The 25,130-nt window shown below is 45.2% G+C and overlaps 1 protein-coding gene across 1 annotated transcript in view; it reads right to left on the bottom strand.

Moving 5' to 3' along the window:
* Positions 1-25,130, bottom strand: part of LOC136631323 (tumor necrosis factor receptor superfamily member 5-like) — a 59,107-nt gene that overhangs the window by 22,083 nt on the left and 11,894 nt on the right. Inside the window, exons 2-3 of the mRNA XM_066605582.1 lie at positions 15,180-15,261; positions 7,158-7,286 (exon numbers count right to left, since the gene is read on the bottom strand). Of these exons, the coding sequence (XP_066461679.1) occupies positions 7,158-7,286; positions 15,180-15,261 (211 nt within the window). The remainder of the gene's footprint in view (positions 1-7,157; positions 7,287-15,179; positions 15,262-25,130) is intronic.

Genomic DNA, 25,130 nt, shown 5'->3' with positions numbered 1-25,130 from the left:
AGTATCAGCTCTGACAGTATTAGCCATCATGTCCTTTGACGGTCAGGTCTTCTATTGCCACTGCTCTGTCCAAGCATTATAGATTTTTCTAGCGTCTCTACTCACACTGAATGGCCAAAATCCGTGAGTCTGAGCCCGGTCATCTTGCCCTCCAGTGATATATCAGGTCTTATACGATTCAGGACGTCTCTGTGCTGTTTTTCTTGCTGTCCAGGGCCTGCGCAGCAGCTTTTGCCAGCACCACAATTCAAAGGCACTAATCCTCCTTCTATCAGCTTTTTTCGCCGTTCAGCTTTCACATCTATACAAGGCTATGGGGAAAACAATGGTTTGCACTGTCCTACATTTAGTTGGAATGCCGATACCCCTACTTTTGTAGCTTTTGTCCATGTTTAGCAATGCTCTCCTATGTTTTATCTCTGGTATAGATTCTTCAGCCGTGTCAATTTTTGAGCCAAGGAAGATGAAGCCTCACACACGCTTTATAACCTCATTGTTGATTTTGATTTGAATTTGGCCATTTTTTGCAGTAGTCATAATTTTAGTATTCTTTAAATTCAGGTAGAGGCCCATTTTTTTCACTTTCAGTTTTAATCTTGCATATCAGCTGCTTCAGACCTGCTTCTGTTTCTGCAAGCAGAGTTGTGTCATCTGCATAACGGACATTGTTGATGTTTCTGACACCTATTTTCACCCCAATTTCCGATTTGTCTAGGTCCATTTTACGCATGATCACTTCCGTATATAGGTTAAACAAGAAGGGTGAGAGGATGCAGCCCTGTCGGACACCTTTGCCAATCCCAAACCAATCTGTGTCCCCATACTGTGTTTTCACTGTGCCTTTTTGGCCTCCTTCCCACGAACGGATTTCCGCTGCGTAATTCGCGGCGAAAATCCGCTGCGTTGCACGCAGCTATTAGGTTCTATTGAACCTAATAGCACAATGCACACGATGCGTAATTCCACCGCGGAATTACGCACCGCGATTTCTCCCGTCCTCACCCGCAGCATGCTCTATTTTCTGCGGGTGAGGACGGGCTGTACGCACTGACGGCTTCCATTGCAGTCAATGGAAGCCGTCCATTCACGCTATCTCCCGCTGTAACCAGCGGGAGATAGCGTGAAAAAACGCTTTCCCGCCCACCGCCGAGCGTCATATGACGCCAAATGACGCGGTCCGGCCGCGTCACGTGACACGGCTGGTGACGCGAGAGCGGTGGGCGGTGACGAGCGGTGACGAGCGGTGACGCGGCGGTGGTGGGCGGGGAAGCGATTTCACGCTATCTCCCGCAGGTAAGTATAGGGGCTCTGGGGGGCGCCGTGACGGGCTTCACAGCGTAATATTACGCTGCGGAGCCCGTCACGCTCGTGGGAAGGAGGCCTTTGATTGACATAAAGTAATTTTATTAGCTTCACTAGATACGCCCAGGGCCTTGCAGAGCATGCCATAGCTTTCCATGTTCGACGCAGGCAGGCAAAGGCCTTTATGTAGTCAATGAAGCACATGTAGATATTCTTTTGGTATTCTCAAGCTTTTTCCATGGTCCGTTGCAGGTTTCCAATATTATTGTGCGCTATTGTTTGGTAGTTGGAGCAATTCTAGAAGTCGCCTTTCTTTGGTAGCGGGATGAAGACAAATCTTTTCACAACCATATAAATTGTATTACTACGAATCCAAAAAGTCTGGTCAGTAAAGTGGGTCAGCTTGAAGAGAGAATGTCTACAATATAGTAGGAATAAGGGAAACATGGCTTGTTGACAAATGCGATTGGGTGGTAAACTTACAGGGTTACAATCTTTTCAGAAGAGACTGTGGGAACCAGAAAGGGGGAGAGGTTTGTCTATGTTAAATCCTACTTAATGCAGAGGCTAGAAGAAGATGGGTGTATAGGTGTAGGAGATGAACACGTGGAATCTCTATGGGTGGAAATACAGGGAGGAAAGACTAATAAAATCCTATAGGAGTTTTCAATAGGCCACCAAAAATAACAGAAGAAAATGAAAACATTTTAATAAAAGAAATAGAAGAAGTGTCAAACTGCAATAAAGTAATTATTATGGGAGACTTTAATTATCCGGATATAATATGGGAAGATGAAACCGGGGAATCTCACAAGGGTGATAAGTTCTTGAGAACAATTAAAGATAACTACCTTACCCAACTTGTACAGAAGCCAACTGGAGGGAGGGCCACTTTGGACTTATTATTAACCAACAGACCGGACAGAATCACAGGGGTGCAGGTTGAGGGTGAACATGCACTTGCGTGTTTTTTTAACGCTACGATATCGCTGTATTTTTTTTCACGATGGTCAATGGGATTTTATAACGTTAAAAACGCATCACACAAACTTGCAATGCGTTTTTAACATTAGAAAGTCCCATTGACAATAGCGTTAAAAAAACGCAAGTGGGTGTTCACCCTATGGGATACTTGGGAAATAGTGACCACAATACATTAATTTCCTGTTGTCATTCAATAGGAAGCCTTATCAGATAGCGAAAAAAAAGCTAAGCTTTAGTAAAGCAAAATTCGATCAGCTCAGGCAACATTAAATTGGACAACATGTTCAAAAGTAATAGTACAGGCAACAAATGGTAAAAGTTTAAAAACATCCTAATTACCTCATGTGAACAGTTCATGTCCTTCAAAAACCAAAGAACTATGAATAGAATGTGGCTCAACAAGACTAAGGCCTCCTGCACACCGGTGGATTTGCACTGTGAAATCTGGAGAGGGATTCCGCCTCCGGATTCTGCAGCAAATTTAGCCCATAGCATGCTATGAGAAAACGCGATTTCCTGCCCACGAACGGAAATCGATTGAGATTTTCCGCTCACGGGGAAGAAATCGCCGCATGCTGCGATTTTATGCAGGCTACGCACAGACGGCTTCCATTGAAGTGAATGGAATCTGTCCGTCCCGCGGCACTTCTGCAGTGAGCGCTGCAATTTTTCTAGCCTCTCTGGGTATTCCAGTCCTCTCATTCCATGTATTGATTTAGTTGCCCTTCTTTGAACCCCCTCTAGCACTGTGACATCTTTCCTGAGCACCGGTGTCCAGAACTGTACACAGTATTCCATGTGAGGCCTGACAAGTGCCTTATATAGTGGGAGAATAATGTTCTCAGCCCTATACAGTGATCCTTCATCTATTGCGTGGTTACGTTCCAGAGACCCCCATGGTACGCAAATCCGCAAAGTAGCAGCGTTATATTTACACAAATGAATCTGTTGGGTGAACTGCCAATTGCAAAAGTGAACAAACAAACCGATGCTACGATCAGTGAGCCAATCAGCACCCAGGATACAGAACACATTCCATCAGCCAATAGTGTGCCATGTACCATCTCGCATTTGCAAGCGCTAAGGGCATACAGTATTTCTTGTATGTACCACAAAATTCCGCAATATAGCGAAAAACTCAGCGAAAACAGAATTATATATGGTCTATCTAAAATCCGCAATGCACTAAAGCCGCAATCATTGAACCGCGATATGACTTTATTAGCTTTTGCAGCAGCTGACTGGCATTGATTGCTCTAGTTAAGTATACAATCTACTAGTACCCCAAGTCTCGCATTTGCAAGCGCTAAGGGCATACAGTATTTCTTGTATGTACCACAAAATTCCGCAATATAGCGAAAAACTCAGCAAAAACAGAATTATATATGGTCTATCTAAAATCCGCAATGCACTAAAGCCGCAATCATTGAACCGCGATATGACTATTAGCTTTTGCAGCAGCTGACTGGCATTGATTGCTCTAGTTAAGTATACAATCTACTAGTACCCCAAGTCTTTTTCCATACCACTTTTCCCTAGCAGTACCCTATTTAGTGTATATTGGTGACATCCGTTTCTCCTGCCCATGTGCATAACCTTACATTAATCCACATTGAACTTCATTTGCCATTTTTCTACCCAAGCCCCCAGCTTATCTTGGTCCGTTTGTAGCCGCACATTGTCCTCCGTTGCATTGATTATATTGTATAATTTCATATCATCTGCAAATATCAATATTTTACTGTGCAGCCCCTCTAACAGGTCGTTGATAAATATATTGAACAGAATGGGCCTAATACTGAACCCTGTGGCACCCCACTAGCGACAGTGGCCCAATCAGAGTACAAACTAGATGTCTTTTTGGAGCGCTACAACCTTGCAGGATATAGACATTAAATAACCAGTGGGGTTGTTGATATGTGCCTTGGAGTCAGGTCCGAACTTTCAAATGTTGATTATTCCGACTGTCATACTTTTTTCTACCAAATGGGGTAAATTGTTGTCTGGCTCATTGGTTTTTTTTTTCCTTTCTCTTGATTAACAAGGGTGGGGGAGTAGAAACAGGCTGAACAGGATGGAAATTTGTCTCTTTTCAGCCTTGCAAACTATGTTACTATAGCAGTATCCCGTGCCCAGTTTGAGATACCCGTAACAGAGACCCCCAAAGCCAGACTGCGTCCTTAACTACAATAGGTACATGGGAGGGGTTAACCTGTCTGATGAAGTACTTGGGCAATAGAATGCCATGCGCTAAACAAGAGTGTGGTATAAAAAAACTGTCTCTGCACATTGTACAGGTGGCCTTGCAAAATGCCTATTTGTTATATCAATGTGCAGACCACATGGGTACCTTTCTTGAATTCCAGTAGGTCATCAATGCCCTAATATTTTGGGACCAGGAAGGGGGGGGGGGGGGCTCAGTACTTCCAGGAAGCGAAGCCACAGGTATAATAACAGGGTAACACTTTCCTAGTGAAATTCCCTCCACTGGTAAGAATGGAAGGACCCAAGAAAGGTGCAGAGTTTGTCACAAACGAGAGATATGGAAGGACACCATTTATCACTGGGAAACATGTTCCACAGAACCCGGCCTGTACAAAATATATACCATTCTATTCTGGAATTTCAATTGTATTATTGTGTTGAACCGCCGTTATATGTTTTACCCTGATGTACAGTTTATACATAAAGCCACATGCCAGTCATTTCCTTCTGAGCCCTGCCATGGGCCCGAACAACAGTTTAAATCCACATATGGGGCATTTCCGTACTCGGGACAAATTGGGTAACACATTGTGTGGTGCCTTTTCTCCTTTTACCGCTAGCAAAAATTAAAAATCTGGGGCTAAACCTACATATTACTGGAAAAATTGAATTTTTTTTGTTTTCAAAACAAATTGTTAAAAAAATTCACAAAACACTCATGGGTCAAAATGCTCACTACATCCCTCAAATTCTTTGAGGGATGTAGTTTCCTAAGGCCTCATGTCCACGGGGAAAATCAGGCCCGCTACGGATTCTCCATGGAGAATCCGTAGCGGGTCCCTCCTGCCCCGCGGTCATAAAGGCTGAAAATAGCAATAACTCACCTCTTGCACGCTCCGGATCTTCCCTTCTTCGCGACTTTATCTTCTCTCCGTCGCGGCCGGATCTTCTTTCTTCGGCCCGGCGGATGTGCATGGCACGCCAGCTGCGTGCCGAGCCCATGCGCCGGCCCGAAGAAAAAGATCCGGCCGCGACGGAGAGAAGATCAAACCGCGAAGAAGGGAAGATCCGGAGCAGGTGATTATATTCTTATTTTAGGTCTCCCGCGGATCCGGACGGCTTCCATAGGCTTCAATAGAAGCCTGCGGGAGCCATTCCCGCGGGAGACCCGCACGAAAATGGAGCATGGTCCGGATTTTTTCATGCTCCATGTTTTTTCTAATTCACTTTTATTGAACATCCGCGGTATTTATCTACCCGCGGGTGGTCAATGCATCCCTATGGGGTGCGGATCTGCGTGCGGATGATCCGCTGCGGATTTTAATTATTATTTTGCCCGTGGACATGAGGCCTAAATGAGGTCTGTTCTTGGAGGTTTCAAAAGCACTGGTACCTCAGGGGCAGAGGTGTAACTTAAAGCTTCTGGGCCCAAATGCAAAATCTGTAACAAGGTCTCCAATTATATTGCTTTACTCATAGTACTGGGCTCCCTATATGGAGAAGAGAGAACAAAACATGTATCAAAAATGCCTCACATCAGTGTGAAATATGCATATTGGAAAGTAAATTTCTATTTATTTATTAATTATGAAAAACACAATTATTGATGAAAATTTACCACTGACATACTAAAGTACTATATGCCACGAAAAAAAAATCTCAGAATCACGTTGATAAGTAAAACCATTCTAAAGTTATTATCACATAAAGTGACAGATGTTAGATTTGAAAAATAAGGCTTGGTACTTAAAGGGGTTGTCCTGCGCCTAAACAGTAAAAAAATTTTTTTGCCCAGTCCCCCAGGTACTCCAAAGAAAAACTGCTGCCATGTGTTATTCAAAAAAAAAAAAAATTCTCTTACCTGCATCCCCGTTCAGCATCTTTAAAAAGTCTTCTGTCCAAGATGGCGCCGCTGGTCTTCTCCCACGGTGCACTGCGAGTCTTCTCCCATGGTGCACCGTGGATGTTCTTCTGCAGTCTGCGTTCCACTGCCGATTACAGCCACCCCATTAGCTGATCGGCACCACGTGGTGGAGGCGGAGCTACGCGATGACACGGAGAAGAGGGAGGAGCCAGGACGCAGCTCGTGAGCCCGGACCATCTAGAAGAGGAATCGTCTCTGCACAAGCGCGACTGTTCCTGTGACCAGAGGAGAAGTTTGGTCGGCGCCATGGAAACGGAGACGCCAGCACAGGGGGGGGGGGACCCCCTGTAGGTAAGGAAATAACTTCTGTATGGCCAATATTTAATGCACGATGTATATTACAAAGTGCATTAATATGGCCATACAGAAGTGTGTAACCCCACTTGCTTTCGCGGGACAACCCCTTTAAGGCCAAAATAGGCCCTGTCCTTAAGGGGTTAAAAATAGTTCACCATAAAAAAGTACACATTCGGTACTGATGCAATCATAATGATCAGTAAAATAAGGAGAATTGTTTGTATTACATGGGGCATGGTGTGTGAACCCCTCCCCCCCCCAAAAAAAATATATTGCAAATTGGCTTTTCTTCTCTCTCCTTTAACCCCCCCCCCCCCACAAAAAAAAAACAATAAACATTCACAAGAAGTCATTTAAAGAAAGGCAGTGTGATGTATATGCATGTCTCAAAGAGGAAACGGGTTGATAAAAGATGATGATGATCACTGCAGTGCTTCACACTTACCAAAATGACAATGTTTACATCTGGTACAGTTAGTGTAGCAGTTGGGTTGGTCCGTGTAAGTCTTATTCACACAAATTATACAGCGACTGCTGCTAAACTCTGGAGTGCAATGGGCTGTAACAAAGAAACCTAAAAAGAAACAGAAAACACACAGAATGTAAGCATTTCACTACTATCGTACAATTTATAACAATGATGGTCTATGTAGAACGTACAGTATGCATGAGATGTCAGTCAACCCGATAAGGACAAAGTGCTGTAAACAAAGGACGCTTGGTCCTGGTTTTTAATCCTGCGCCACAATGAAAATACAGTTTATAGATAGGACAGCACCTCAAGGAATAAGATCTTCATACGGCATGCAAGTAAAATAAGAAAAAGCAATGACTCCATTATCATCTTTATAACATCTCCACAGTTCATGAAGAACAAGATTATGTTTTTAATCCTCTTATGCAAAGTTTTTGTTTTTTCTTTTGTAACAAATCTCATTTGGAGCCTTTTTTGGATCTCTTTGCGGCTCTCCACTCTTCCTCACTGAATGCTCTGCTTGGTATAAGAGGTTTTTAGTACACAAACCAGGACTGCAGGTGTGACACTTGGTGCCTTTCTATCAGATATAATCGCGGGGAGCCCCATGGGTTGCCATTGCAACAGGACGCCAGATACAGGTGTCATGCTTTGCCTTTGCCTAATACAAGCGATAAGGCATTGCAGGATTTCTGTCCTGCAATGCCTTATCATGGCGATCATAGGTGCTATTGTACAAGTCCCCTACAGCAGTGTTCCCCAACTCCAGTCCTCAGGGACCGCCAACAGATCATGTTTTCAGCATTTCTTCAGTGTTGCACAGGTGATGTCATTATTGTCGGTGCCTCAGACATTGCCACAGGTGTTCTTACTATAGGACAGTGGTGGCAAACCTATGGCACGCGTGCCAGAGGTGGCACGCAGAGCCCTCCCTGCTGGCACGCGCCCCATTGGCCGCTCACCACTTGTGAATATCAGCAGGGGCCGCAGCTCCCCTGCCGGCATTCATAAACGGCACTGCTAGCCGCGCTGATCCCGGCACACGCTGATTTCAGTGTGCAGCTGGAATTCCTCTCCCCCCTGCCCCGACGTCTCCTACTACTTGGTTCCGCCGGGAGGGGGGGGGGGGGGGGCGTCCAGCAGCGTGTGTGTCAGAGTGTGTGCCGGGAGCATATTAACACTTTCTTACCCACTTCTGCAGCAATCAGCAATTCCCAGCAACCTGATTGGTTGTTTTGGTTGGCTGATTCACCAAACTACCAATCAAGTTGCTGGGAATTGCCTATTGAGGCAGAAGTGGGTAAGAAAAAGTTAATATGCGTGCTGGGACCATCGCTGACCAGAAGAGGAGCTGAGCTTCGAGGAGGAGGGGGAAGAGGAGGGGGTAAGTATGTGGGTCTTGGGAGGGGCACTGTGGGGTGTCATTATTGCACTGGGGGGCCGCTGGGGGGTGTCACTATTGCACTGGGGGGTGTCACTATTGCACTGGGGGGCCGCTGGGGGGTGTCATTGTTGCGCTGGGGGGTGTCACTATTGCATTAGAGGGCCGCTGGGGGGATGTCACTATTGCACTGGGGGGCCGCTGGGGGGGTGTCACTATTGCACTGGGTGGCCGCTGGGAGGTGTCACTATTGCACTGGGGGGCCGCTTGGGGGTGTCACTACTGCACTGGGGGGCCACTGGGTGTGTCACTACTGCACTAGGGGCTGCTGGGGGGTGTCCCTAATGCACTGGGGGCCGCTGGGGGTCACTATTACCGCTGGGGCCGCTGTGGGGTGGGGGTCACTATCACCGCTGGGGCCGCTGTGATGTGCGGGGTCACTATTACTGCTGGGTAGGGGTCACTATTATCGCTGGGGGTGCTGGGGAGGTGTCACTATTACCGCTGGGGGGTGGGGGTCACTATTACCGCTGGGGCTGCTGTGTGGTGGGGGTCACTATTATCGCTGTGGGGGCGGTCACTATTACCGCTGGGGCCGCTGTGGGGTGGGGGTCACTATTAACCCTGGGGCTGCTGGGAGGGGTGTCACTATTACTGCCTGGGGGTGGGGGTCACTATTACCGCTGGGGCTGCTGTGGGGTCGGGGTCACTATTACCGCTGGGGCCGCTGTGATGTGGGGGTCACTATTACCGCTGTGGCTGCTGGGGGGGGGGGGGGGGGGGTGTCACTATTATCGCTGTGGGGGCAGTCACTATTACCGCTGGGGCCGCTGTGGGGTGGGGGTCACTATTAACCCTGGGGCTGCTGGGAGGGGTGTCACTATTACTGCCTGGGGGTGGGGATACTATTACCGCTGGGGCTGCTGTGTGGTCGGGGTCACTATTACCGCTGGGGCCGCTGTGATGTGGGGGTCACTATTACCGCTGGGGCTGCTGGGGGGGGGGGGGGGGGTGTCACTATTACCGCTGGGGTATGTTTACACGTGGAGGAAATGGGCGGGGATATTCAAAATAGACAGGGTGCAGATTTTGACTGCTTTTTGGATGTGGAAATGCTGCAGAATTTTCCACAGAAATTTCCGCTGAGGACATTCTGCAGCATTTTCGCGTCCAAATAGGAGTAGAAATCTGCATGCTGTCAATTTAGATGCGGCCCTGTCCTTTTTAGAACGACGGGGGTAAAATCATACGTCGTGATAAGCCCCGCCCCCTGACATGTTGGCACTTTGCGATAAATAGGTGGGTTTTAGGTTGCAGTTTGGGCACTCGGTCTCTAAAAGGTTCGCCATCACTGCTATAGGGTATCCTGAAAACATGACCTGTTGGTGGTCCCTGAGGACCAGAGTTGGGGACCACCCTAGAGGAACATAAGTATAAAAACAGATAAAAAATTATAATGTGCTTTTGTGCTTTTCCCCATATTAGCATAAAAAATTTAGAAAATTAAAATCCCACATATGTAGTATCATTATTGTTGTATCCGTAATGACGCGTACAATAAATTGAACACGCTTTTTATCCTGCACAGGAAAAAACTAAACCCCTAAAAAACTGAGGCAAAATGCTTATTTTTAAAATTTTGCCTTCCAAAAAAACACAGTAAAAGTGATCAAAAAGGCTGTATGTACCCCAAAATGGTACCAAAAAAACTACAGCTCATCTCGCAAAAAATAAGCCCCCATAGAGCTCCGAGTATGGAAAGATAAAAAAGTTATTGAACTTTGAATTCAGCGATTTAGGAAAAAATAATAATTTCCAAAAGCAGGGTTTTTATTGTGGAAAAATGGAAAAACTTAAAAAAAATAAGAATTTTGGTATCGTTGTAATCGTACTGACCTGCAGAAACATGTATTTTATCATTTATGCCGAATGAGTAACGCTGTAAAAAAAACCAAAAAGCTATGGCAGAATTGATGTGTTTTCTCTCCCTGCTAATATAAAAAAAAAATTTAAAAAGTTTTACAATATAGTCTTATGTACCCAAAAATGGCACCAATAAAAACTACAGTTTGCCACGCAAAAAAACAAGGCATTATATGGCCGTGTCGACGAAAAAGCCTTATGAAAAATGGTTATGAAAATTCTGCAAAAATCGTTGCGTCCCTGTGCCGAAAAACAGGCCATATCCTCAAGGGGTTAAGGCTCCAGCAATCTAGCAGGAGCAGGCTGGTCCTTGGTAATAAGTGTCAATGAGCGTTATGCAGAGAATAGAGGAAGCAAAAGTGCAATTTCTGCTATTCAACTCAGTGATCATCTGATCGCCATGGCAGAGCTGCTGGGTCTTAGCAGACCCAGATGATAACTACGATACAGTGGGAATAACCTGGTTGGAGGAAAGCTGTGAACTTACAGGGTTACAGTCTGTTCACAAGGGATCATAAAAACCATAAAGGAGGAGTGGTTTGTCTTTATGTAAAAGCCTGTTTAAAGCCCACATTACATGAAGGCTTATGGGAGTGAGATGAACAAGTGGATCCCCTGTAGGTAGAAATATGTGGTGGGAAACAATAATAAAATCCTCCCAGGGGTTTTCTATAGACCACTAACTGTAAAAAATCTATTACTAAGGTAAATAGGTAAGGGGACGATAGACCCAAATCACTCTTTACAGTAAGTAATGAGAATTGGGGTGGAGCGGTGGGAGGGGTTAGTACAGTTAGAAATGGCAGTACAGTTAGTAGGAATGCACTTGATATAAAAGACCCCAAACCCTCTAAACCGTATGGTGAATAATGCTAGAAGTCTGACTAATAAAGTTGACGAACTGAAAGTAATAATGTCTGAGGAAAATTACGACATACGGTAGTGTAAATAATGGAGACTTTGTTAGATGAAAGCTGTGACTGGGCGGTGAACTTATAGTTATAGTCTGTTCAGAAGAGAATATACAAACCAGAAAGGGGGAGGGGTTCGTCTTTATGTGAAATCCCATTTAAAGCCCACATTACGGGAAGATATATGGGAGGGAGATGAACATGTGGAGTCTTTATGGGTGGAAATACATGTAGGGGAAAACAACAATAAAACTATCAGAGGGGTTTTCTATAGACCACCAAATATAACAGAAGCTACTGAAAATCTATTACTAAGGTAAATACATGAACTGGCAAATCACAATGACGTAACTATTATGGGTGAATTTAACTATCTGGATATAAACTGGGAAGCAGAAACCTGCAGATCTCATAAAGGTAACAAGTTTCTGTCAATAATTAAAGCTAATTACCTTACCCAACTTGTACAGGAGCCAAATAGAGGGGTGGTCATCTTAGACCCAATATTAACCAAAAAGACTCGACAGAGTAACAAAGGTACAGATTGGGGGGCATTTGAGGAATATTCAATAGTCTAATTAATTTCCACTTGTTTTTCAATAGGGAGTTTTATCGGGAAGCTAATAATAATAATAATAATAATCTTTATTTGTATAGCGCTAACTTATTCCACAGCGCTTAAAATACTAAACTTTAGGAAGGCAAACAGCTTAGAGATACCCTTACCCTTATTGACTGGGAAAATGTCCTCAGAAAAGAGTACTGACAATAAATGGGGAATTTTTTAAAGCTTTTTTAAATACTCATTGCGAACAGGTAATAGCTTACGGAAATAAAAGTGTAAGGCTGCCTGTCCACAAGTGTTGCAATATCCCGCCGCTGCGCGGGAGCAGGAGCCAGCAGTTGGATCTCCGCAGTGAGCCTTTCTGGCAGATAGGCTCACCGCTGAGATTCACGGCAATTCGCAGCATGTTGCGATTTGACGGCTGCGAGCGGAGAATCGCTATGATTCTTAGCTCGTGAACAGGGGGACTGCGCTTTCCATAGCAACGCTATGAAAAGTGTGCATTGCGTTCTTCGTGGCCGGATTATTGCCGCAGAGAAGACAATGCAATAACGCCTGAGAACAGGCAGCCTGAGGGTGAATTCACATGGACGTATATCGGCTCGGTTTTCACGACGAGCCGATATATGTCATCCTCGTGTGCAGGGGGGGGGGGGGGGGGAGGATGGAAGAGCCAGGAGCAGGAACTGAGCTCCCACCCCCTCTCTGCCTCCTCTCCGCCCCTCTGCACTATTTGCAATGGGGAGAGGCGGGACGGGGATGGGGCTAATTATCGCCACTTAGCCCCACCCCCATCCCACCTCCTCTCATTGCAAATAGTGCAGAGGGGTGGAGAGGAGGCAGAGAGGGGGCGGGAGCTCAGTTCCTGCTCTTGGCTCTTCCATCCTCCCCCCTCTGCACACGAGGACAACGTATATCGGCTCGGCGTGAAAACCGAGCCGATATACGTTCGTGTGAATGCACCCTTAGGAGTAGGAGACAACCAATAGCTCAATAAAGGTGTAAACGGGGCAATAAACAAGAAAAAGAAAGCATTTAAACTACTGAAACAAGAAGGTGAAAATATACTAAAAATCTATAAAGAAAAAAAATAAATTATGTAAAAAGCAGATAAAAGCATCAACAGAGACTCATTGCCCCAAATTGTTTTTCAACTGTATGATTAGTATTAATTAAGATTAATACAAAAAGTGATGACCCTTTAAAAAAAAATAGTAAAAATTGTAGAGGTAATAAGGAGAAAACAAATCTATTATATAGTTTTTTCACCAGTGTACTCACTCATTCAATGAAGATTTTACTTTATAACTCTGCATTTCACCTAAGTCTAATGGCCCTTTTGCATGAGAAGATTATTGTTCAGAGTTATTTAGATTGGAATGGGAATCTAAACGAATCATCCCATTTAAACACATGCAATGACTGAAAAATGCTCAGTTTCTTTTGAAAAACTATCTGACTTCTGTGAATTGAGGCGGCAGGGGGAGAATGTTTCCCAGCCTACGCCGCCTCAATTCTCGTGAGCCATGCCAACGATACTCGCTCCTGTGTAACAGCACAGGAGTGAGCATCACTGAGATGAGCTATCAGGCATTGCTTGCCCAGCAGTTCATCCCGTATTAAATGACTAAGGCCTCATGTCCACTGGCAAAATCGAATTGCGGATTTCGCTGCGGATTTCCGCTGCCGAATCTGCATTCAATTTTGCCCATAGGGATCCATTGGCCATCCGCGGGCAATTAAATTGTAATTTGCACCTGCGGATGGCATTTTAATGGATGTGTTCTCCCGCACGTGAGAGAAAACGCAGCATGTACAATTTTCTGCGGGTTTCCCGCAGGCTTCCATAGAAGCCTATGGAAGCCATCAGGTCCCGCGGTACACCCGCAGCTGCATTTCTGCTCTCCGTTACTAGTGATATAGCGTACATTGCCCTGCAGGAAGCAGAATTCCAGCCATGTACGCTTCGTCACAGGAAGAAGAGGATCCAGCCGTCTGGAGATGACGTGACTCTGGGGAGTGGAGGAGTCAAGAGATCGGTGAGGTTTTCGTAAGGAGACTGCATGGGGAGGAATAGGCAAGTATAGATTTTATTTTTTAATGACAGAACCCCTTCAACTGTAAACTTAAAGGGGTTGTCCCGCGAAAGCAAGTGGGGGTATACACTTCTGTGTGGCCATATTAATGCACTTTGTAATATACATCGTGCATTAATTATGAGCCATACAGAAGTTATTCACTTACCTGTTCCGTTGCTAGCGTCCCCGTCTCCATGGTGCCGTCTAATTTCAGCGTCTAATCGCCCGATTAGACGCGCTTGCGCAGTCCGGTCTTCTCCCTTCTGAATGGGGCCGCTCGTGCTGGAAAGCTGCTCCTCGTAGCTCCGCCCCGTCATGTGTGCCGATTCCAGCCAATCAGGAGGCTGCAATCGGCAATGGAACGCACAGAGCCCACGGTGCACCATGGGAGAAGACCTGCGGTCCACCGTGGGTGAAGATCCCGGCGGCCATCTTCGCAAGGTAAGTAAGAAGTCACCGGACCGCGGGGATTCGGGTAAGTACTATCTGTTTTTTTTTTTAAACTCCTGCATCGGGTTTGTCTCGCGCCGAACGGGGGGGCTATTGAAAAAAAAAAAAACCCGTTTCGGCGCGGGACAACCCCTTTAACTGGTGCAACCAGTATCAGGCAGCTGCTGTCAAAACAAATAAATAATGGAGCGCATTAAAGGAGGTATGGAGGCAAATAATAAGAACATTGTTTTTCCTCTTTACAAATCACTGGTCAGACCACACATGGAATATTGTGGACAGTTTGGGGCAGCGGTACTCAAGAAGGACATATCATATTCTTTTCTCTCCAACTAAACTGCAGATGGTCTGCAAAGCTCGTCGTCGGACATGTGCAGTACAGTTTTTGTTTCAAACATCCGCTTTTTGCCGGGCGGAATCTGTGACCTTTCCGCAATGTTAATTGTGCAAAAATTCAGCATGCTGCGATATTTCCTCCATGAGTGGAAACCACAATTGGTTTCTGCTTGTGTGCAGGAAGAATCACTTTTCCATAGCATGCTATGGATGGTATTTGCTGCGGAACCCAGAGGTGGAAGCTCGTCACGGATTCCTCAATGCAAATCTGCCTGTGTGCCGGTGGCCTAAATAAAAATATAGATACAAATCATAATAAACAATCGCAGAACAGCTACTTTCACCCACCTCTTTTACACATCGGACAGCAGATGCCATTGTGCTTATACTCTCTGGGAAGACATTCTAGCTCCATATTCTTTGAGATAAACTAAAACATAAAAGCATAAGAGAAAATGTAAATTACTTCATTATTAGATAAAGTATTATACAAACTATTGCTGTAATGCCAAGTAAAAGAAGAATCTTGAAAAGAAGACATCCCAGTTGTATGACCGCATCCTCAACATGTAATTGATTTGTAGGTACCTGCAATAATTGTTGTATCACGGTTCCCCTTCCCTCCTGCAAGTCACTCCGTCAGCATACAGGACAATGATACAGTCAATGCATAAGACCAATTGTGTTGCATAAAAAACACTGACATACTAAAAGTAATGGTACAGGAACTAATATCATGTAGGACCCCCTGTAGCCCAACGAACTAAAGCAACTCGATGAGGCATCAATTCCACAAGTGGACAGAAGATGCCTGGATGGATGTTGAGCCATGCTGTCTGGATAGCCACCCACAGCCCCAGGGTATTTGTAAGTGCAGAATCTCTGGTGCGAGTGGACATGTCTACCACATCCCATTAATGCTCACTTTGGTTCATGTCGGGTAAATATGCCTTAACCCCTTAGTGATGGCCCCATTGCCTTTTTACGTACTGGCTTTGTTGGCTTTAGGCCTCATGTCCACGGGGAAAATCAGATCCGCTGCAGATTCTACATGTAGAATCTGCAGCGGGTCCCTCCTGCCCCGCGGACATGAGCGCCGAAAATAAGAATTTAAAAGCATTTACCTATCCGGCGCGGGCGGAGAAGATCAGCTGTTCCTCACGGCCGGATCTTCAATTTCGGCCGGCGGATGAATTCCTGACGCCGGCGGCACGTCGCCGGCACGTCGCCGACGTGCCGCGCGCATGCGCCGGGCACATCCGCCGAGCCGAAGCAAGGAAGATGCGGCCGTGAGGAACAGCTGACCTTCCCCGCCCGCGCCGGATGGTAAATACTTTAAATTCCTATTTTAGGTCTCCCGCGGATCCGGACGGCTTCCATAGGCTTCAATAGAAGCCCGCGGGAGCCGTCCCCGCGGGAGACCCGCACGAAAATGGAGCATGGTCCGGATTTTTCCATGCTCCATTTTTTTTAAAATCCCTTTTATTGACGATCCGCGGGTATTTATCTACCCGCGGGTGGTCAATGCATCCCTATGGGATGCGGATCCGCATGCGGGAGATCCGCTGCGGATCTTAAATCATATTTTGCCCGTGGACATGAGCCCTTAATCCTCAGAGACAAAAAAAAAACATGCATCCCCTGAGGATTAAAGCCCCGTGGGCTGAGGATGTAATAGCGCCATGCTGTCAGTTCCCGGAGGTAGCCGACAACCTGGAGCTGTCATGAGGGGGGGGGGGGGGGGCGCGGGAAACCTACCCCCGATCGCATCAAAGTAAATAAAAAGTGAAAAAAAGTTAGAGTGTCAGCTGCCCTCACAGATCGCATCCATGAGGTGGGCTGAAGGTACTCACCCCCATCCTCCACCATGTCCCCCGACGATCTGGTCTGAAAAGGAACTTCAGCTGTCTTCTGCGCATATGCGCCAAGGAAAAAAGACCTTATCGTCGCGGGACATTTAAAATCTCCCGATTCCCAACTACTGAAGGTAGCTGGGAAGTAGGACATGTCACCGGGACCGTGGTGACTGGTCCCCGGGCCCATGATCGCCGCTAACCAATGGATAACGGCGATCACAGAAAAGTTGTAAAAAGTAAAATAAAATTAAAGTTTCACCTAAAAAATAAAAATACTCCCCCCATTATCTGCGATGTACTCCGGCAATATGGTCCTTCCAGGACCTTACGTCGCCTTCTGCTCATGCAAAGAAGGGCTCTAGTTTTCAAAATGGGGTTATTTGATGGGGTTCTCTGTTATTTTGGCCGCTCAAGGACTCTACAAGTGGGCTATGGGGCCTAAAACACCTTCAAGCGAAATGACTGTTCTACAAGCTACCAGCGGCTCCTTTCGGTTTTAGCCCCATTGCGCATACAGATATAAGACTAGGGCCACAATGAGTATGTTTCTGAACACGGGACAAACGGGGGTATCTATTTTGGGGTGAAAGTCTTCATTCCTATATGTGCTATACAAAAAAAAAATTTTTAAATGACAGAATTACCAAAAAACTGAAAGTCGTATTTTTTTCCTCCTTCTTTGCTTAGATTCATTCAAAAACTGTGGAGTCAAAATATGCAGTACTCCCCTAGATGAATTTGTTAAGGGGTCTAGTTTTCAAAATGGGGTCATTTGTGGGGGTTCTCTGTCGTTTTAGCGGCTCAAGTGCTCTACAAGTGGGCAATGGGGCCTAAATCACCATCAAGCTAAATTTCTGTTCTGAAAGCCACTGGCTGCTCCTTTCAGTTTGGTCCCATTGTGCATGCGGACATAATATTAGGGCCACAATGGGTATGCCTCTAAGCACAGGACAAACAGGGGGATGCATTTGGGGGTACAAATCCTCATTTTAATGTGCATTATAGAAGAACAACCTGCCTTTAAAATGTCATATTTGCAAAAATATGAAATGTTTTTTTCTCCTCTAAATTGCATTAATTCTGGCAAAAAAACCAACTGTGGGGTCAAAATACTCATGGCATCATTCAGTGAATACATTAAGGGGTGTAGTTTTTAAAATGAAAAATCACAGAGGTGAGAGAAAATACTCAAAGACATAAGAATGAGAAGCCAGATACAGGATGTATACTACAGGAAAGGCTTAATTGCCATTTAACCTGGTAGCATGTAGAAGAGCTCTTTTACATTGCAATCAGGCTTGCTGCATGCTACCAGGTTAAACGGCAATCAAGCCTTTCCTGTAGTATACATCCTGTATCTGGCTTCATTTTCTGTTAGTTTTTAAAATGGGGTCATTTGTGGGGGTATCTATCCTTCTAACACCTATGAGCCTTTGCAATCCTGGCTTGGTGTAGGAAAACAAAGTGTTCCTCAAAATGTTGACAAGTAATGTTACATTTGCACGTCTCCTAAACGGTTAAAGAAAAACCCCAAGTTTTTCAAATGTGCGTCCAGAATAAAGTAAACAGATGGAAATATATATCTTAGCAAAAATTTGTACATTATGCTTGCACATATTTAAGATATTACAGTTACAAAATGTGAAAAAATAAACATTTTTCCCAAATTTTTCCAATTTTGGCAGTTTTAATAAATATACACAAATTCTAGTTTGTCTATATTTTGAAAGTTTGAATATTGAATAGTTTAAAAAGTTTCAATATTGACTTATGAAAAACCCTATGAGCCCTCCATGTAGCTGGCAAATCAAGTTTATAAGCAAGCAGATTTACTACACGTGTGATGACAAATGGACCCACGTAACACGGCGCCAGTTTCAAAGACAGAACCTTCAATTTGAGATTTCTAGAAGACAAATATACCTTCTGTCCCTCCCTGTACGGTTCAGATACTGACAGACTCTTCCCACTACGCAACTGCATACAAGCCCCCGTTGTTTCCAGGTTCTTCTGTATTTCTTTCCATACTCCCTGCAGCGCATCTGTGGTGACATCGGCTGCAGGACAGGCAGACGGAGTAGAAATAGCTGTAAGGCAGCAAGGATGCTGACCGTATACGCAAAGGAATGGAGATACCTCAGTGGAAGAACAAGTTCGGTTGTTTAGTGCAAACTCTACCAACTGCAGGAATTCTGCCCAATGATGAGCCTTTTCGCTAGCAAACAACCGTAAATATTGCACTAAATCTTGTTTTTTCCGCTCCGTCTGACCGGGTGGAATGCTGACAAGAAGGAAAGTGACGTTCCCAGGTTTCAACAGAAGGCTCGCCAAAATTGTGCAACAAACTGAACACCGCGATCAGATACAATGTTCTCAGGAACCCCATGTAGACGAATGATTTCTTTTACAAAAATCTTAGAAAATTCTATCGCAGAAGGTAGCTTTTTTAACGCCACGAAATGTGCCATCTTTGAGAAACTGTCTACAACAACTAGGATAGTGGTGAACTTCTGAGACTCAGGTAGATCGGGGATAAAATCTAACGATAAATGTGATCACGGGCAAGAAGGCACCGGTAACGGTCTCAGAGGCCCCTCTGGACGCCGACGACGACTTTTACAGCGTGCACAGGCAGAGTATCCCTTACCAAAGTCGCGGATTTCCCGAGACATGCCCGGCCACCCGTAGTGTCTAGAACAAAGATCCAGAGTACCCTGAACCCCCGGATAGCCTGCGAGAACAGATTAGTGAGACTCTTCAATGACTCTGAGACGCAAGGTCTCTGGCACAAACCATCTGCCCCCTAGCACCCCCGAGGGAGCGTCCTGCTAACAATTTTGTAGATGAGGAACGGGATCAGATTCTACAGCTGCCACCACCAATACAGCCCCCACCTCAGACGCATTGACCTCAATGAAGAACGGTCGCCGCGCGTCAGGCTGTACTAGCACCGGGGCAGTAGTAAACGCCCTTTTGAGACAACTAAAAGCCTCTAGGGCCTCTGGCCACCATCTTACCAAGTCAGCACCTTTCTTGGTAAGATCGGTCAGGGGTTGAGCAATAACAGAATAATTCTTAATGAAGCTACGGTAGAAATTTGCGAAATGTAAAAACCGCTGGAGAGCTTTTTAGGTTATCTGGTCTGACCCATTGGGAGATTGCTGCCACTTTATCAGACTCCATTTGAATCTCCGTGGGTGAAATCACATAACCAAGGAAAGACACTTGTTTAATACCAAAAATGCATTTCTCCAACTTGACAAAAAGTTGGTACTCAAGCAAACGGGTCAAAACCAGCCTCAGGTGCCGCACATGTGAATCCCATTCTGGGGAGTACACCAGAATGTCATCGAGATACATGACCAAAAATACCCACAGGAAGTCATGGAAGACTGCGTTCATAAATCCCTGGAACACAGCGGGGGCATTACAAAGTCCGAAGGGCATGACTAGACATTCAAAATGTCTGAACGAGGTGTTGAACGCGGTTTTCCACTCATCTCCCTTTCGGATGCGAATTAAATTGTAAGCCCCCCTTTAGTCCAATTTGGAAAACTAGTGGGTCCCTACCACCTGATTCAATAAATCAGGAATCAGGGGCAAGGAGCACTGGTTCTTCACGGTAATTTTATTCAAAGCCCGATAATCCATACAAGGTCTCAATAACATAGTAACATAGTAACATAGTATGTAAGGCCGAATGAAGACATTGTCCATCTAGTCCAGCCTGTCTATCCTACTGTGTTGATCCAGGGGAAGGCAAAAAACCCCAAGGCCAGAAGTCAATTAGCCCTTTTGGGGAAAAAATTCCTTCCCGACTCCCTAATGGCAATCAGACTGTTCCCTGGATCAACCCCTAATAGTTCCTACCTGCCTATATACCAGGATTGACACTTAACCTAAAATTTATATCCTGTAATATCCTTCTTCAGAAAGACATCAAGTCCCCTTTTAAACTCCTCTATGGATTTTGCCATCACCACTTCCTCCGGTAGAGAGTTCCACAGTCTAACTGCTCTTACAGTAAAGAACCCCTTTCTGGGGGGCGTGGCCTGACCGAGCACCAAGATGGCTGCATAATTAAGGTGCTCCGAGCGCAGAGGCTTTATAAGCTACTTTAAAGCAGAAAAGGACGTTTTCTCACCTGGCAGAAAGTGACCCTGCACTGCCAACAGCAGCGGTGAACGGAGGAACCGTTGTCGGCGTTTCCACCTACGGCACGGACACCTGGAGAGCCCGCTCTCTGCACGTGGCAGCTTCCTTGTAGCGGCCCCTGCACCTATATAGCAAGTAATCTCCCCGGTGGAGAAGGACAGCCGGCAAATAGTTAAAGAGCCGGCGGTCTCCGTTGGCTTTCACTGATAACGGAGAGGGAAGAGGTAGCTCCCCCCCGGCAGAGAGAAGCCCTGAACTGCTGACATTAGCGGTGAGTGGAGGAGCCGCTGTCAGCAGTATCATCCTCTGCACGGACATCCGGAGAGATCGTTCTCTACACGTGGCAGCTTCCCCATCGCAGGTAATCTCCCCGGTGGTGGGAGACAGCCGGTGACAGCTCTCTCTCATAAGGGAGGGAAACGAGGTGATGTGCGGCAACCCAGCTCTGAAAGCAGCGGAGAACAGATGAGCCGCCGTAAATCCTGTCAGCACCTGCACAGACGGCTAGAAGACTTCTTCACCCTGCGTGGCAGCCCATACACAGCAGATCCTGACCCTGGGACACAGCCTGCAATCCAAACAGAGGATTCCAGCTTGCAGCCTCCTAGAGCTGACGAGAGCCTCCAGACAAGGACCGCAGCAGAACGGAGGGGAGACATAGCGGTGAGTGACACTTCAGCCCCGCTTAACAACCCCCTGCCCCACGCCACTAACTTCATGTCGGCCATTAAGGGGAAAGCTCCCCAAAAAAGCAAGTCACATTCCAACAAAATGGCTGCAAACACAGCCCAAAACAAGAAAACACACATATCCCCGACCGCTAGCCCATTAAAACAGCGAGCTAAAATAGCGGAAGAGCAGATAGAAGATCCACAAAGCCCTCAGATGGAAGACCCTATCACTTCTATGCCCTCTTCAGATAAACCAGCCACAGAGGCATTTATGAAAGAAATGTTACTGGCCCTAAAAGATTCCTTACAAGTGAACTTTGACTCATTAAGCTCCACCCTAAAATCCTCTATGGAGGAAATGGAGGAAAGAGTATCCCGTACTGAAAACAAAATGAGCGAAATTACTCAGTCTCACAATAATCTAATTGATGATCACTACTCTCTGTCAGAAGAGGTTGACGCTCTCAAAATAAAGCTTGCAGATATAGAAGATAGAAACCGACGTAATAACGTCAAATTTAGAGGCATCCCAGAGGCGATCCAGACAGCTGAAATCACCAACTATATCCAGAAAATGATTAAAACAGTCCTCCCAGATGTTACAGCCATGGATCTAACCATAGACAGAGCGCACAGATTACCAAAACCAAAATTTGTTCCCGACTCTATGCCTAGAGATATCATTGCTAGATTTCACTTCTTCCATATTAAAGAGGCCATGATGCAAGCTACGCGCAAACTAAATCAGCTACCGGCCCCATATAATGCAATTCGCCTCTACACGGATCTCTCGCAGATGACTTTACAAGCAAGAAGAAAATTTTCAGTAGTTACCAACGCCCTTCGCCAAGCTAAAATTCCCTATAAATGGGGCTTCCCTCCGAAACTCCTAATCCACAAAGATGGAGCCACCCACCTTTTCTCAAATCCAGAAGAAGCCACAGAAAAAATTAAATCCTGGGGCATCTCCATCCTACCTCCGGAGGAAAACCCTAGGGGCCCAACAAGAAGACCAAGACCGGAAAAAACCTTCATGTCCTCCGAACACGGCCGTTGAAAACCCACATACATCTCGACCTACGAAAACCTCCTCATCACAGCCTGCCTCTGGCTCCTGCTTACTCAGGTGAACTTTACCCCCCACTTTACAAGTCCACAATTTAACTGGACTTGAAGTTCCACCCATTTCGTCAACTGTTTTGATGATATTATACCTTTTGACACTATACGCTGCAATGTTACCCTTTGTTATGTTTAGACATCGATACTTTCCATGCTGCTTCATGACATACTCTACTTCTAAAAATGTCGGTTAAACTTCTCTCCATAAACGCGAATGGGTTGAACTCACCATTTAAACGCTCATCACTATGGAGAGAAGCGTTGACCCAAAAAGCTGACATTCTTTGTGTGCAGGAGACACATTTCGATGCTTCCGCATGTCCAAAAATTCACCATACTAAATTCCCTAAGATTCTCCTGGCCTGCGCCCCAAACAAAAAGGCAGGAGTATTGATTGCTTTTAGAGATACGATTAATGTACAAACCAACTCAATTATACAGGACCCTAGGGGGAGATTCCTCTTGGTAACAGGAACTTTAAACTCTCTCCCTTTCTCCTTACTGAACATTTACGCACCAAATAAAGCCCAGATAAGTTTTTTGAATAAGACTATCAAGAAATTGCGGAGGCATGGAAATGGAAAAGTGATGATTTGTGGTGACTTTAATCTCGTCCCAGACGATTCCATAGACACAACTTCTCAAACCCGCAGAATCCGCCCAAACTTAAACTCATGGATCCAAAAAGAAGCTCTCTATGACAGCTTCCGTTGCCTAAACGCATCAGCGAGAGAGTATACCTTTTACTCCCCACCGCATAGAACATTTTCGAGAATAGACCTGATATTGGTGGATAGATGGTCCCTACCTTTAATCTCAAGCGCCTCGATTGAAAAGTCCACATGGTCAGATCATGCGCCTATCTCAGCCACTTTCACATGGGGAGAGGGAGGGAATGTGACACGCACATGGAAATATAACACCTTCCTAATGGGGATCCCTAAACATACAAAAACAGTAAAAGATGCCCTCACGGAATATTTCCAATTCAATGTCACTCCGGAGGTTTCTCCAACAACAATCTGGAACGCCCACAAAGCGTTCACTAGGGGAATCCTCATTAAAATCAGTGCAAAACACAAAAGAGACAAAGAAAAACAACTCAATGACATCCTATCCCAAATAACAACTACCGAAACTCATCTGCAAACGGTTCAATCAGAGGAACTACATAAACAATTATTTGAACTAAGACATAAGTTACGCTCTCTTCTTATAGATGATTTTGACAAGTCTATCAAAAATTCAAAAATAGCCTACTACTCCTCAATGAACAAACCTTCCAAACTAATGGCAAACCTAGTCAAAAAAACTAGAACAAAAACAAAAATTCCGTACATATCGGACCCAGAAAACAAAAAGCTAAAAATATCACATCCTAAACAGATTGCGGAATGCTTTCGCAAATTCTACGAAAAACTGTATAATCTGAAAGAAGATCCCTCCACCCCCCAGCCGAACAAAAAAGAAATTGCGTCTTTTCTTCAAACATTAAATCTCCCAAAAATTTCAGAGTCGCAACTAAAAAACCTAAGCAAACCCATAACAACCCAAGAAACTATTGACAATATAAGAACTCTAAAACCTCAAAAATCCCCGGGCCAGGTGGCTATCCAAACGAATACTATAAATCCTTTAAGGACATCCTAGCTCCACACCTGACCCAAATGTTTAATTCGGCAATTCAACAAAGTAAATTTCCAAGAGAAATGCTTGAAGCTACAATCGTCACAATAGCCAAACCTGGTAAAGACCCCTCGTCCGTAACTAACTTCCGCCCTATATCGTTGCTCAATTGCGACACTAAACTATACTCAAAAATTATTGCCCAGAGACTACAGACAGTCCTCCTGTCCATAGTACACTCGGATCAAGTGGGCTTTATTAAGGGACGGCAAGCGTCCGATGCCACAAGAAGAGTCATCGATCTTCTCTCTATACTAGAAACCTCCCACACCCCGGCCATACTCCTTGCCTTAGATGCAGAAAAGGCTTTCGATCGCCTACATTGGGAATACACTTTTGCTGTTCTAGAAAAATTTGGACTCACGGGAAATATCATTAACGCAATAAAAGCACTTTACTCCAGCCCCTCAGCTAAAATCTTGGTAGACGGTACACTGTCTGACTCCTTTTCTATCACTAACGGGACCCGTCAGGGATGCCCACTTTCCCCCCTAATATTTATTTTAGCTATGGAACCCTTAGCTGAATCCATAAGAATGAACACTAACATACAGGGAATACCTGCAAAAACTAGACAACACAAAATCAGCTTATTTGCAGATGATACGCTAATTATGATAACTAACCCTATATCCTCCCTTAGACATGTATATTCTAGTTTATCCTTATTCTCAAAAATTTCATACTATAAATTAAATGTGTCCAAGACACAAATATTGGGAGTCCTCATTCCAAATGACTTAAAAAGAGATATAAAATCTGAATTCCCATTTCAGTGGCAATCCCAAAATATTCCCTATCTTGGAATC

Source organism: Eleutherodactylus coqui, chromosome 6, assembly GCF_035609145.1.
Source record: "Eleutherodactylus coqui strain aEleCoq1 chromosome 6, aEleCoq1.hap1, whole genome shotgun sequence".
NCBI lineage: Eukaryota > Metazoa > Chordata > Amphibia > Anura > Eleutherodactylidae > Eleutherodactylus > Eleutherodactylus coqui.
The sequence above is the reverse complement of the archived record's forward strand: the minus strand, read 5'-3'. Positions and strand labels throughout refer to the sequence as shown.